General features: G+C 30.5%; 1 protein-coding gene across 1 annotated transcript in view; it reads right to left on the bottom strand.

The window, feature by feature from the left end:
* The window catches only part of LOC142328900 (GILT-like protein 1), a 94,387-nt gene that overhangs the window by 5,733 nt on the left and 72,524 nt on the right, over window positions 1-16,130 (bottom strand). The window contains exon 2 of the mRNA XM_075373040.1: window positions 3,500-3,637. Coding sequence (XP_075229155.1) covers window positions 3,500-3,637 — 138 coding nt within the window. The remainder of the gene's footprint in view (window positions 1-3,499; window positions 3,638-16,130) is intronic.

Genomic DNA, 16,130 nt, shown 5'->3' with positions numbered 1-16,130 from the left:
AACATTACAACAATGTGCAAACTTCCCATGAACAGAAAAAGAAAAGTAATCAGTGCAAAAGAAAATAATGTATATCTTAAAAAAAACGTTTTCTTTTGTTATAGTATTAATGTTTATAAATTTTAGTTTCATATCTTCTTTTTTACAAGTTCACATTTTTTACATTTTTTACAATAGATTTATGTATTGTCTGTTTTACAGCTGAAAAAATGTTAACATATATATTTATAAATAAAAAAACACTATATAAATTATATTTAATTATAATTTTTTTTGCAGTTAATATATAACTGTTGACTATATGATTATATCTTAAATATAATATTCTACATTACTATAATATATACTGTATTTTAAGCAAGATTATAACCAGGATACGTTTTTCCCTACTGTACAAGTTCTGTTAATTTTATCCTCATGAATTTTATAAATCAGTTCCCCTACATCATTGATATGCTCTCAGAAATACGGGAATTGTACTGTACACAAAATAATTTTCAAAATATCTGTGCTTTAACTTATATAAATGTAAAGTAACTCAAAAAATGAATTTATCTGAATAAACAAATCATTGACTACAGTTGAAACTTGAATCTGAACATAGATATGAACAAAGAGATATTTTGAAAATTAGCCATTGTTATCTACGGTGTGGTGAGTTCTAAAAGTTAAAACATTTGTTTTACATTGAATGATAAGGTGGAATGTAATTTGTTGATGAATGACAGTAAAATTTAACATTTTTTTGGTATTGTCTTTATGAAGGGTATGATATAAAAGTAATGGTGCCACTTGTCTGCATTTTTGAAGTATATTGAGAATTTTATCACAAGTATACTTAATCATTCCCCACAAACATGCACAATCAAGCAGCTTTTTCACTCATGGTATCATTCATATATGTATATACACCCATTTCATGTCAACTGGCAATTATAATGAAAAACTCAGTGCTGTAAATTACCTAGACATTGTAAGAATGTACCCTACATTTAAATATATCGATCGCTAAATAAAATTACAGTAGAAAATTAAAGACACATGTAAAATATTACTTAATGCATATTATTAATAATCAACAATATTCTAACAAAATTTCCGATATAATATACCTATAATACAGCATAAAACACTCATAAACAAGATAATATAAAAATTAAACTGAACTGACTACATTGAATTTTAGGCTGACACAGAGATGACTTAAGTATGACCAAACGACTACGATGTTTATCAAGTATGATTCTTTAGATGGTATGCTGCAAAGTTTCAAATGCCTGCATTTGGTTGCATGTATGTGGCGATCAAGTAAAGCAAACAAGTTTTGACATTTTCTGAAAAATTGATAAACTGAAGTTCAAACTGTTATAAAGTATTTTGTTATAAAAGGTTTAATACTGGCGATCAAACAAAAAGAGTTAAGATTCCACTTAAAGGATTCCCCTTCATTTTCAAAGGTAAAAAAGTGGGCTGCTGAATTTAAACATGATCATACATCCATTGAAGATAACAAACACTCGAGATAGCAAAAAACAACTAAGACTGACAAAATTATCACAAAAATCCCCAATATTGTATTAAATAAAATGATCGAAGGTACAGAAGCTTGCTAACATTGCAAATATCTCGACAGACCATATCCATTACATTTTATATGATGTTTTGGGTATGATAAAGCTTTCCATTTGATGGGTGATGCATTTGTTAAAGGTTGACCAAAAACGCATTAAATTGAACACTTCTTAAACATGTTATTTATTTATTTATATGTGATCTGATGAGTTTCTTCAATATTAGTAGATAAAACTTGGATTCACCATTATATACCAGAGATCAAACAGAAGTCAAAACATTGGCTGGGAGCAGGTGAAATTGGGCCAAAAAAAAGCAAAAATGGTTTCTTCTCCTACAGGAAAAGTCATGGCTACGGTTTTTTGGGATTCTTGAAATGTGCTCATAGACTAGCTGGAAAATGGCAGGACCATTACTGGGGAGTATTATGCATCAGTAATGGACTATTGAATCTCTTCTATTACTTCTTCTTCTCAAACCTGATGAACTGATCAATGGGTAAAGATTCCTTCAAATGATATTCAGCTGAGACAACTGCTTATTTTGCAAAGTTGAATAAATCACATTACACTGAGGGTATCTAAAAGTTTGAAAGTTGTCAGTCTGAATACATCAAATTACAAAGTGACTACATAGAAAAGTAAAAATAACAATCCTGAAAAATCTTGTTTTTTTTGTCTGGCCAAAAACTTTCCAAATGACCCACATGTAACAGAATAATTCTAGTGTTGATATTTAAGGATCTAGTACACTTCAATTACATTTTAAAGGGCTCATTATCTGGCAGTATTAAAAAAACTGTTTTATAGCGAGTGGTCAGTTCTTGTCTTGAAGTCAACAAATTAACCAACATTAAGTAATAAATACAGGTATATATGAAAATTTAAAATTTGTTTCCCCTTTCCTTATTTTTACTAATAGATTGTGCTTTGTTATTTGAGTTGTAATCTGAATGACTATAATCTGGACAAAAAGCCTGAAAATTTTCAAGAAAAATATTGAATAATCATTGGCATACTGAAGATAACTCAAAGTGATTCAGGAAGATTTTTTAGTTATTTTTTTACTGAAGCATTTCAGCAAACACCTGGTTACAAACATAATTCCCACAGTTATACAATCTCAAAGTTTTATCAATACAAACACCCTCAGACAGGTAACACACTCATCATACGTAAGAGCAACATAATCCAAAAAAAACTTTTGGTATGGACATCTACATTGAACAAGTCTATTATAACCACAGTCAAAACGTTCCAATCATTCACATTAAGCCATGAGCTTTAGTCTAACTAACAAGTTACCATATTTACATCAATATTGACCTTTTTGACTGCATTTATATAAAAATTAGATATTTAAAAGAATTACATGGCATTCCTAAATCATTAACAGAAAACTAGTTGAAAAATTTAAATGCCAACTGTTTTTGAGAGTATAATAAAACATCTGTCAATACACAAAGTGATTTATTTCATACATTTTATGTAAACTCTTTTTATAAAAATTACAAGTAAAATACCAGATAATATTTTTCTCTATCGACTAATTTGATGTCTTAAAGAAACAGAATTCTAAATAAATGCATTTGAAGATGTAATGTTTATTGAAAGACAGAGTTTGAGAAACAAAAATGATGTCACTGACTTTCTTTTTCTTATCAGTCTGCTTATTTGTGTCAATATACTTACATTTGCCACTCCAAAATCCAACATTATTTTATTCAGCTTAATTCAGCTATTAATTGTAAAAAATACTCTAATATAGAATACTTAAAAATACAGTTATAAGCTATGGTATCATAGACATTTTATTTATTAATATTTATTAAACTGTTACAGTAACAAAACAATGAAATGTTGAATATGAAAAAAAAATTAAATTCAATAAATGTAAAGTTTGCTTTAATCAGAAATAAAATACTTACTGTTGCTCTTCCAAAAGGTACAAGAGTAAGATCCACATAGTCAGTCATGTTAACCACACCGGGGTAAAGTTGATTGACAAAAAATTTAATGCTGTCTGGACACAATGCTTCATAGTAGACAGTCACAGAAATCTTTTCCTAACAGAAAAAAATAATAATTAAATATAAATAAAAAAATAATTATATTTATTACAGAAAAAAATTTATAAGGTTCTACCATCAAACGAAGAAGGTTAATTAATGATATTTCTATTTACAAACAGAGAGCTGCAGTGGATAACAGAGAAAAAAAGATGATGGACAATTCAAAACTAATATCAACCAAAACTGCAATAAAAACTTAATGAATAATAACGATAAATAATTTTGTTTCTTATTTAATTTTTATCTAAATATAACACCTTTCAAAACAATTTAGACAGAAAAGAAGTTGTCTTGTTTAACAACATTAACACAGCAACTTGAAAATAATAATTTAGGTTTATAATCACTCATCGGATTTGTAATCGAAATTCATAAAATCTGTGATCATATGCAATAATGATTTTATATATAATGAGGCTGACTTTATCCAATAATGGAACATCTGCCCCAGATAGAATTTTTTGTGTAGCCACTGGATAGGGGAAAAATCCCCATACATATCCATTAAGTCATTGCCACCAAACTATCCAAATATAGAAGATGCACTTTACAGATCACTGCATCCTTAACATAGATCTGGGAGCATCTAGTCAAAACTTGCAAAGCGTCATTAAAAAGAAACAAGAGTCAAGGATCATGAAAAGAAAATTATCTAATGAAGGGTACAGAACAAGAAATTTAACTCTGTCCAAATAATTGGTTCAAAACTCATTTAGACCACTACATACTCCTTACTGATAATTCCTTGAGAAAATGTGTTACTGCTAACCCATTTGCTCAGTCCTATGGACATTAAACAGGTTGCCAAAAACTGGCTCAGGTGTCTCTTAAAGGAGACTCTTATCCATCCACAAAATTGTATGTGGAAATTTACATTTCTTCACTTGAGGATGTACTTGTTTGTATTTTTTTAATTACAAACTCTTTCTTAAATAGTCAAAATTTACTTCAACTTTTGGAACATAAAAAACGACAAAATTTTATTTTTTGAACTGTGGTAAACTCACTGATGAATGTATTAATGCATAAAATACTGGAAAACCAAAACATGATAATAAATTCTTTATATCTACATTGATGCTTTATATATATATATAATTTGTTTTTCTTCTTTATGTATAATGTTTCATTTGTAATGAAAACCATTAAATTCTATTGCTTACAATATTGTTGAACAAAATAATGAAATATGATATCACTTTAAATCTATAACAGATATTCACTTTATTTGAAGGAAGTTGTTTAACATTTAATAGTATTAAGTTTCAAATACCTTTTAAAAGAAATAAATAACTTTTTTCTTTTCTTTTTTTTGCTTGATGAAGAAATTCATCACAGAAGCTTGTACATGGGAATTTTTTTGTCTTCAGCCTTTTAACTGGTTTGATGCAGCTCTCCAAGATTCCCTATCTAGTAATAAGTCATTTCATTTTGTTATACCGCCTACATCCTACATCCCTAACAATTTGTTTTACATATTCCAAACGTTGCCTGCCTACACAATTTTTTCCTTCTACCTGTCCCTCCAATATTAAAGCGACTATTCCAGGATGCCTTAATATGTGGCCTATAAGTCTATCTCTTCTTTTAGCTATATTTTTCCAAATGCTTCTGTCTTCATCTATTTGCTGCAACACCTCTTCATTTGTCACTTTATCCACCCATCTGATTTTTAACATTCTCCTATAGCACCACATTTCAAAAACTTCCAATCTTTTCTTCTCAGATACCCCGATCGTCCAAGTTTCCACGGTGGGTTATACACAATTCTAGTGTTTTTTTCCCTTTTTTCTCCCTACTTCCCCGGGCCGGGTATCCATTCAAGTATGCGCACCCCGGGAAAGTGTCCTTTAAACTTAAAGGAGGCCTCCCCACCCGCCGGCTGAACGTCCGGCACAGCAGGTCAGCCTCCCCGGTTGGATCTTTTGTTTTAATGTGCCTGCCTCAAGCCCCCCCGACAGAGAACCAGGCCCGACAAAGCCGTCCCTAGCCCCCGCCGAGGGAACCGGGTCTCGGTCTTTTCATTACCCAGTTGTTATGATCCCCAAACGAAGGAATGATCTTCTCCTCATAGCTGCTTGCCTTAACGAAAATATTAACTACTAAGTTACCATGGGGCCTCAATGGCCTCTTAAAAGGGCTACATCATCTTTAGCCTTTAGCACTATCTTGGCAAACTCCTCCATTTTGTTCCAATTGTCAGTGGATCGCAGGAGAAAAAGAAGCAGATTCTACGGATTTAATTCTTGCAGCCCTGCAAGTCGTCTATGTATAGTCCATCTATTACAGTGGAACAGAGTATGTTCGGCAGTATCCGAATCCTGGCAGAACATGCAAATAGGTGCTGGTCTTCTACCGAATTGATGTAAATAATATTCGAAGCTACCATGCCCAGAAAGTATTTGAGTAAGATAATAACCAACCTCCCCATGTCCTCTATCAAGCCACATGCCCAAGTCGGGTATCAATCTCCTGGTCCAGGTAGCTTTAGTGGAAAGATTCCATCTGTCCTGCCATATGCGCCTGATGTTGGCTTGGGCTTCTTGTTTTGGCATGCCACGATATCTAAGTGATCGCTCTTTAATTAAGAGGTCGATAGGGGGAACCGATGATAATACACAAGCTGCATCGTAAGAGATGGTGCGGTATGCAGAAGTGATGTTTATAAGAGCTTGCCTATGCAGAGTTCTAAGTCTTGCGACATTTCTTGCAACACAAAGTGCTTTTCCCCATATAGGTGCAGCATACAATAATACAGAGGTTAAAGTTGAGGCAATGACCCGCCGCCTAGATGCACGTGGAGCCTCATGTCCAGCCAACAATTTTTTACACAATTCTAGTCTAATGTAGATGTACCACACTCGTTTCGATTCCATTTCCTTGCTGTTGCTTGGAAGCGCTCTACTATGTTTTTATCAGCCCCGGTGATTGTATTTCGAAATCAATTGTATTACTTATATCAATGTAACTTCGCGAACAATAAAATGTTATCTTCATCCCAGGTCTAATACACTCCTTTATAACGATTAGTAACGTGTTATTCATTCAGGGAAGCAATCCATGTACGAAACCTTATTTTTTCCTCTGAAAATTCTCATGAACATCCATCCTCAACTTAAGTTACATCGTTCCCATATTGTATTTTCCACCTGAAAAAATTATTTTTCTATTTCCATGTTTAGATCATCGCAATCAATTATTACTGGTTTCGGAGTAACATGTCCGTACACAATTCCATAACAGATTTTTTTTCAACTTCCAATTTTAATTTGCTGGATTGCAGTCATATACCGCTCGTTAAAAGAGTAGAACTGCGACAAATCGCCTATAAACAACGCCATTTATATTCTCTGTCGCTTAACGAAAGAGACATTTCATGATTCTGTACGCAAAGTCTATTACTATGCAAAATTTCATAATAATAGAGATTGTATACATTCAGTATACAACTGAAATAATTGATTACACCGACTAGTACTAGTAGCGATATAACTACGATAAGGTGGGACAAGTTGAAATATAATTATTACTACGATAGATGTTGGCCTACGTGGCAAGTGGTAGTGTGTCGGCCTTTCATCCGGAGGTCCCGGGTTCGAATCCCGGTTATTCGGACCATTGGACACATCTACTGCGTCACGAACACATATAAGAAAGCCTAGTCGTTAAAGGTTATAGGTACAAGTGTACAAGAAAATATATTTATTATGTACATTATTACAAAATTATTAATATTCTGAACATTATGATTATTCTTATACATTCTTATGATCACCACTATTATATATTATACTGATAAAAAAAAATGTAAATTACATGTATACAATTGTATTATAATAATATACTTAGTTTATCTTGTATTAATGAATAATATTAATGATATTTATTTTTATATTACTATAACATTTATGTACCTTAATTATTTTCTCATGTTATTATAAGAAAAATGAACCTCTTTTTTGACAGGCAGTATTTTCATATTCATGTGTTTTCTTCATACTCTTAATAAATGTAAACACATCCTGTAATTTTCTTATTTCTTAACAATGAACCTGCTGTGAGCTTAAGTATTATTAAGCAATTTTTTTTGTAATGAATAATTTGTAGCATGTGTGAAAATACCATGCCTGACCGAGATTCGAACCCGGGACCTCCGGATGAAAAGCCGAGACGCTACCACTCGCGTCACTTATGAATTATGACTTCACTTTCCTTTAAAATGTCAACTAAACATTATTACTACTTTTATATCTGTTCTAGCTAGACAGTATGTTTAACATATAAATGTGTATTTAACTAAAGTATGAAACTATTGTGATTTAATATAATGATTAATTAATTCAATATAAATTTAAAAGTAAATAAAGGAAGTGTAAATTATCCATAGTTTATTTATCCGGCAATTACTTAGTGTATGCTATTACTACAACCAACGAATTACACCGCGGCTGGAATGGCTGTACATTAATTTTGGTCCCCGGGCCGGCATACCATTTTCACACGCTAAAAAATTCCAATTTCATATCATCCTCTGAAGCAATACCTAACGGTGGCCCCGGAGGCTAAAAAAAAAGAAAAATCTACGACAGCCAAGATGAAGATAACCCATTTTATATTATATATTGTTTAATCCATAAATAATTTGCATAACGTAATTACTAATTCAAAAAAGGAATATTAATGGATGGGTTCATTTTCGAAATAAGGCCCGCTTATTTTTCTTTTTAATTTTTTTCGTTGATATATCGTTAATATTTTTTTCGTTTAATCGTTAATATATATGTTTTTTTTTTCTGTAATAACAAATAACACAATCCGATTCTAAACAAAAATAACGAAAAAACGGGAAAAATTCACGTACTCTGAATTTATTTAAAAAAATTCCATAAGTTATATAGAAATAAGTTATAACGGTACTACAACAGAAACTTCAAGCAAAGGTCAAATGGCTGTATAAGCAATAAAGATATTAAATAAAGAAAACGAAACTTTGATCGAACAAACTTTAATTTTTTGACATACTGACCTTATTTGATCTCTGTGGTTAGTTCAGTTGGACAAGTCGAATTCAGGCTCAGTACGGTTGTCGTTCATGAAACCTTTAATACCTGGTTTTTAAGTAGCCTCTAATTTCTGCTTTAGTACATACCGTATTTCCTCAAACCTAAGCCGCACTTTTTTCCTCTTTAATAAAAAAAAATCGGGTGCGGCTTAAGATTCGAACTTTTTTAATTCAAAATAAAGGTATTTATTATAAGTTTTTTAAATCCTCTTAGTTTTTTGTTTTCCACATCCTTAATATTGTACATTATAACGATTTAATATTTAAATAAAATAAAAAAATTAATTTAAAATAAAATCATCTTCCAGTTAATTTTTTTTTTCCATTGAAAATTGGTAATTATAACTTATTATTTTTTTGTCCAACTAGTTGGATAAATCTTCAAACACTACTGGGAGGGATCGTTAATGCAAAAAGACAGAACAATAATTCCTTTCTCTTTGTTAACTGATTAAACTAAGTTAATTTTTCCTTTAGTTTTTAATAACTTTGAAAATACTATCGCCAATGTAAACTTCAGTAGGTATTTAATCTATCACATAACTTTGTTTTCTGTACTTATCTATTTCCATTTTTTTGCTATTCAATTTTGTTACAGACTGCATTTTTTATCGTCCGTATATTTGACGATCTTATTATCATCAGCGTCCCTAGCAGTACCATTAAGAGAAATTCACCATGACGCAGGTATAGAAAGGTAGGTGATTTTATATGCAAAAAAAGACGCGGAATAGATCGACTGCCAGAAAGTTTGACATTGAAGAAACAAATGTTCTTCCGTGACGTAAATAACGTGATTTCATATTTATTTGTAAATTTACGACAAAAGGGTTTCACAGGAACAAAATAAAGGAAAATTTCCTGAGTAGATGATTATGTTTCTATTATTATAGTAATTATTATTACTATTTAATTTTTTTTTTTGTAAATAAATCTCTTTATTATTTAACAACTTTTTTTCACAAAAACCTTTTAAAATTTATGGTGTGATTTGGTTTCGACCAAATAAGCTGATGAATAAAGAGAAAAATTTCGTCTATTCTCACGAGGAATTCGTATCCAAGAAATCGTTAAAGGGATTCGTAAAAGAAATAATGCAGGCAACTCTAAGCAACTTTCATCTCATATCCGGTAGTACTTTTTAACATATTTATGCTGGAACACGACCACGTTATCATTAAATTACAGTGTGAAATTGCTAAGTAGGCACATTAATAATCAAATATCTTTTTGATTGCATGTGTACGTATTTTATCTTTTCAACAGAAACAGGGAGGGGGTCAAAGAGTGACAATGACAAAAAACCTAGGTAGACTATTACATTAAGAAACAAAAATTAAATAAATAAATAAATTAATCAATCCTTTTCTATAGGTTTTTATATAAATAAAGCAATGTTCAAATACATATAAAAAAAAAAAATCTGATGTGGATATTACAGGACTTCTTTCTACGCCTATTAAATTACATATACACATTTTTTTTTTTTTTTTAATGAAAAGTTCATAAAATTTTATTTCATTAATAACTTCTGAATTTTTTTCATTTTATTTTTTGTTATCGAATTATTATTAATCGTAATTATTTTTTACAATCCGAAGTTAATAATTATTAATAAATCAATATATTTAAATTTAAAAAACAAAAAACTACAAAAATTAGGAAATGAAGTCGGATTTGAACCTTTGTGCCATCCCCTTGTAAGATCCAAACAAACATTAATTAAAATTTTATTAGGCTATAACTCTGGAACCAATAAAAATAAGTACCACTTATGTAATATCGTTGAAAAGCTCTCAATGAAGACTTATTACTGCAGTTAAGAAAAAGTCCAAAATATTTTGGATTTTGGGCTTTTTTGGACACTTTTGGTCCACTCGATTCAATCAAAAGGAGAGGTGCACCACTAGATGTTATAACAATCCTAAATCCAAAATTTCAACATCCTACGGCTAGTTTTTTAGTTATGCGAGATACATACGTACGTGCAGACGACACGCCGAAACTAGTCAAAATTGATTCAGGGATGGTCAAAATGGATATTTTCGTTGAAATCTGAAAACCGAAATTTTTCGTGATCACAATACTTCCTTTACTTCGTACAAGGAAGTAAAAATGCTTTCATTTATATTCTTATAAAAAATAAATATTTTTAAAAGCTGATTTTTCATCTAAAATTGTAGGTGTCAGGGTAATGAGTTCTGAGAGAAGAATATTTCTGGCGGTAACAATATACATATATATATATATATATATATATATATATATAAAATTTTATGAATGTAATTAGAAAAAATGATTGAACAGAGCTGTTAGTTAGTAATGTTAAAGGTCAATAGTAAGTTTCCTGTTATAACCCTTTATTTAAGTAAAAAATAGTTTTATCTCATTTCCTAAAAACTGAGTTTTACGGCATATTCCCATTTTAGAACTTATCGATTCAATTTATATTCAGTGATTCTTGCTGGGGATTGATTATGAATCAGTGATGAAATGTTCTTCTATAAATATATACAGTATAACGTAGCATCTCTTTGAATGAACCAAATAGATTGAAATCCGATTGAGCAAGTCAGGACTATAAAGGGAACAAACAAGTGCTTCTCGATGCAATACGTCGATGGATTCTTAAGTTATCTGAGCCGGGGTGAGAGCGTGCGTTATCGTGAAGCAGAATGATGCATTTGCGCTAGATCCGGAGCGTTTTTTCAACACTGCTGGCTTTACTTTGTTGATAAACACCTGAAAAAACTTTCTTAAGATTCCTTTTTTGGAATAACTTAGAAAGCGGGGTAATTTAAGATGAAGTTTTGTTGTAAAATCATTATATATTTAAATAAACCAAAAAAGTTTAAAAGATTAATAAAATCCATTTTTTTATTTTTTCTGCCCATCTCCAAAATCACCTTCCAAGAAAATTGTTTGATTTGTCTACGTTTACTTAGTTAAATGAAAAAAACTATAAAAAAAACCACTGAGAAATGTACAAACAAGAAAAATTAGCTAAGATATCGTTTTTGGAAAGTAAGGATAAATTATATTGCAATACTGCAATACTATTATTGGTTTAAATAAACAAAAAAAAAAATTTTAAGAATTCTAAAAATCGATATTTTTAAAATCCGATCGGCTCTCCTACCACCAATATTGCTCCAAAGTATTTATTTTTATTTGAGGGTTGTTTGTACTACTACTATATCTATAAGGAAATAAAAAAATTCGGTTAAAAAATATACAATAAATAAATTGAAAAAATTAAATAAAAAGCTTTTATGATTTAGGAGACGGGGGAGAATTTGGGGAAAATGTATTTTTGAAAACTGTAAAATAGGCACGTTAATATTAATTAAGTGGAGTTGTATTTACAAAATTTTGAGAAAATTAATCTTAAAGAAACTATCTAACCAACCGTTAGAGATATGAACCCCAAAATTTTACCAACAAATTGCCCCATATTAACGAGTCTCTGTACCAGGATTCATAAAAAATCTGATGTGGACACCACATGACCTCCTTGTACGCCTATTAAATTACATATACACATTTTTTAAAATACATAACATTTTATTTGATTAATAACTCCTTATATTTTTTCTAATTTTTACTTCCTTTACTTCGTACAAGGAAGTAATTCGGCATGAATTCGGTATATTCGGTAAAATTCGGTATGAAAAAACCGAATTTTTTCATACTTTCTTTACTTCCTTGTACGAAGTAAAGGAAGTAAAAATTTAGGAAATTTTGGATTCAGAACTGTTATAACATCTAGTTGTTCACGACCCCTTTTGATTGCAATCGACTGGGCCAAAAGTATCCAAAAAATCGCAAAATCCAAATAATATTTATTTTGGAATTTTTCTTAACTGCAATAATAAGCCCTCATTGAGAGCTGTTCAACATTATATTATATATTTTCATTGGTTCCAGAGTTATAGCCAAATTAAAGATTAATTAATCAAATATTTAGATCTTACAAGGGGAAGGCACATCGGTTCAAATCCGACTTCATCTCCTTTTTTTTTCAATTTAAATATATTGATTTATTAATAATTAACCTCTGATTGTGAAAAAAAATTTACGGTAAATAATAATTCTCAATAACAATAAAAAAAAGAAAAAATATCAGAAGTTATTAATGAAATAAAATATTATGTACTTTTCATTTAAAAAAATGTGTATATGTAATTTAATAGGCGTATAAGGAAGTAATGTGGTGTCCACATCAGATTTTTTTTTACTGTTATTATTGAATTATTATTTATCGTAATTTTTTTTTACAATCAGAGGTTAATAATTATCAATAAACCAATATATTTAAATTAAAAAAAAGTTAAAAAAAGAGGAGATGAAGTCGAACCGATGTGCCTTCCCCTTCTAAGATCAAAATATTTCATTAATTGAAATTTTATTTGGTTATAACTCTGGAACCACTGAAAATAAGTACCACTTATGATATATAGTTGAAAAGCTCTCAATAAGGGCTTATTACTGCAGTTAAGAAAAAGTAAAAACTAATTTTTTTTGGATTTTGGGCTTTTATGGACACTTTTGGTCCAGTGATTGCAATCAAAAGGTGAGGTGCACAACTAGATGTTACAACAGTCCTAAATCCAAAATTTCAATATCCTACGGCTAATCGTTTTTGAGTTATGCGAGATATATACGTACGTACAGATGTCACGCCGAACTAGTCAAAATGGATTCAGGGATGGTCAAAATGGATATTTCCGTTGAAATCTGATCACCGAAATATTTCGCGATCACAATACTTCCTTTACGTCGTACAAGGAAGTAAAAATCGGTTTATCCAAACATTATTAAGCTTCAAACACGCCAACACACACACACGTACGTACTTAAGAACATTACCCCCCACTTTTGGGGGGATCCTGAATCATAAAACGTCGGAAAACAAAAAAAAAAAAAAAATGTTGATTGATTACTTTATTTTCACATTCGCTCGCCAAGGTGATCTCGCTTCTCTCTTTGAGTGTTCAACCTAGAAAGCGAATATACAATTAATTCGTGAGAAAAACTCATCGGAAAATTTTTATGACCGATTATTTCATACGACATTCTAAATATTCTAGATATGTAGAGTAGTTTTCTTAATTCGGAGATCGTAGGAGGAATTTGCGTTTCTTTTTGGTATGAATATACCGGTATTTTGTTACATCCACGAATTGCTGAGCCAAGATATAGTAAAGACTATATCGATTTTTAAGTCGAGATATAATTCCTCCGAAATGATAGGATGATAAACTTATTAATCTTTCTTGCTGTCGTACATTCAATTTATTGAAAATTTAAAGCGATAACCGGATGAGATGGAACCGATCAGGTTACTAAGAGATAAATAGTCTACTTGTATCGGAAGAAAACATAAGGAAAAGGGTAGGGTCGGCACAGAAGTGTGACTGTACAATGTGATAGCGAAAAAAACGATATTAGGTAGATCAAAAAGAGATGAAAAGAAAGACTGATGGATGGCCCGTCAAGAAGAGACTTTTAACTACTACAATTATGTCAGAATTGATAAATGTCATCAATGACGTATTAAAAAATTTGCTTTTCCAAATTCTTTCGAATTTTCATTAAACATTCATTTAATATATTCCTATGCAGAAAACACAAAATTCAAAACGTTACATTTTCAGTAAGGTGTAATAATTTTTTTTTAAAATGGTACTTTGTACGACTAGACGTTTTGTTTACTTTACATTTAAAATATGTTATTACTTTAATAATAGGGCGTATGGCTGTTTTGAGTCAAGATGACATTTTCTCGAATTATTCGGCACTTTTTTTTTAATTTTAACTCTATAATAAGTTATGATTTTAGAATTGCTATTGGCCCTAATGCGAAAAACAAATAGCGTCGAAGATAATAATTCCATTAACTGCTAATCTACAGTAAAAACGATAAGTAATTTTTAACGGTATTTTTAAATAGGTCGGTTCACCAATATGTACATAACAGAGGTCGCATGCATGCGTAATTTTTCATTACATATGTATTTCTTACACACTTGAAGAACAATGAAGACTATCGCTCCAAGTATTATAATTTGCTTGTATGCTCATTAGAAACAAGGTGATCCACTTCGAGAATAATGAAGCAAATTGCGACATAAGACTTAATGCGGGTTTAAGTTGAAGACTAACAGAGATTTATGAATTTCCAGATTTCATTCGTAGAAAAATTTATTTAATTTAAAGGAATCCTGAAGGATAAATTTATTAATCAATTTCAAGCTTGATATTAGCCTGTATATAATTAATAAAAAAATTGAAAATCGGACGAAACTAAATAATTGCGCAGAATTTACTTATTATTATTAAGCGTTCTGTAATCTATACGGGTAGGTCTACACTGTAAGAACGAACGGAAGCGAATTTCTTTCGTCTAGTCCCGACCGGCATTGGTGAGATACGTAATAAATAAAATACTCGAAAAGACTACGAATCAGTCCTTATTTCAACTTTACATTCCATTATAAATTATAAAACCATGAAGTCATCATATGAAATAACAACGATGGAAATATTTTTTTATTTAATAGCGATACTGTACTGCATGACTATATCCAGACGCCGCGCCGTTGAAAATAAAACGTGTTTTTAAGCGGACATTTTTTAAAGTTATTATGTAATAATACTAAAAAATATTATCTGTATTGACATTTTATTATTTATTCGATTAAACGAATACACAATTTGAGCACCGCTGCTTAAAAGCCGTATTCATACACAGTAATACACTCGTTTTTAAGCGCGATGTGCTTAAAAACCGTGGTGTACCGTATTCTTGAATGCGATAGATTGTAGAATTAGATTATTACCCTGCTTCTAGCTATACTATTTGATTTATTTTTTTCGGTTCTTTTACTTTACAGAAAACTTTAACTATGACCTTGAAAAGGACCAGAAAAAAATTTCTGAAGCAGTACCACCGCTAATTTTAATCACGAGCCACTACTGGTAGGAATGGTTTTTATTTATTTTTGGAAGAAAATAATGTTAAGCGGATTGAAAAAATGTTTATGAACATCAAATTCTAAAATTATCGTTACATATTGTATAGCGTTATAAAAGTCACTTTAAAACCAAATAATTTATTTTTAATACCCGGAAATTTTCAAACAAATGATTCGCAACATTTATTTGAAATCATTTAATTAACTTATTTTTATTAATTATATTTCTGATAATTAATGTAGAATTAACTGTGGAAGATACTCAATTGTAATGCGATCTTTTGCCGGTAATGGTATAATAGTGACAATGACCTGCATAATTGTTTACCGTTAAAAAATTAAGAAAAAGAAAAATCTTCAAAATCTATGGAGCCGCCCGTAGAGAATACTTCTTGAGGATGTGGAGATCAAGGCCGTTATTATCCGATAGCAGCAAAGTTTAGCAACA

This window comes from Lycorma delicatula, chromosome 8, assembly GCF_047948215.1.
Source record: "Lycorma delicatula isolate Av1 chromosome 8, ASM4794821v1, whole genome shotgun sequence".
NCBI lineage: Eukaryota > Metazoa > Arthropoda > Insecta > Hemiptera > Fulgoridae > Lycorma > Lycorma delicatula.
The sequence above is the reverse complement of the archived record's forward strand: the minus strand, read 5'-3'. Positions and strand labels throughout refer to the sequence as shown.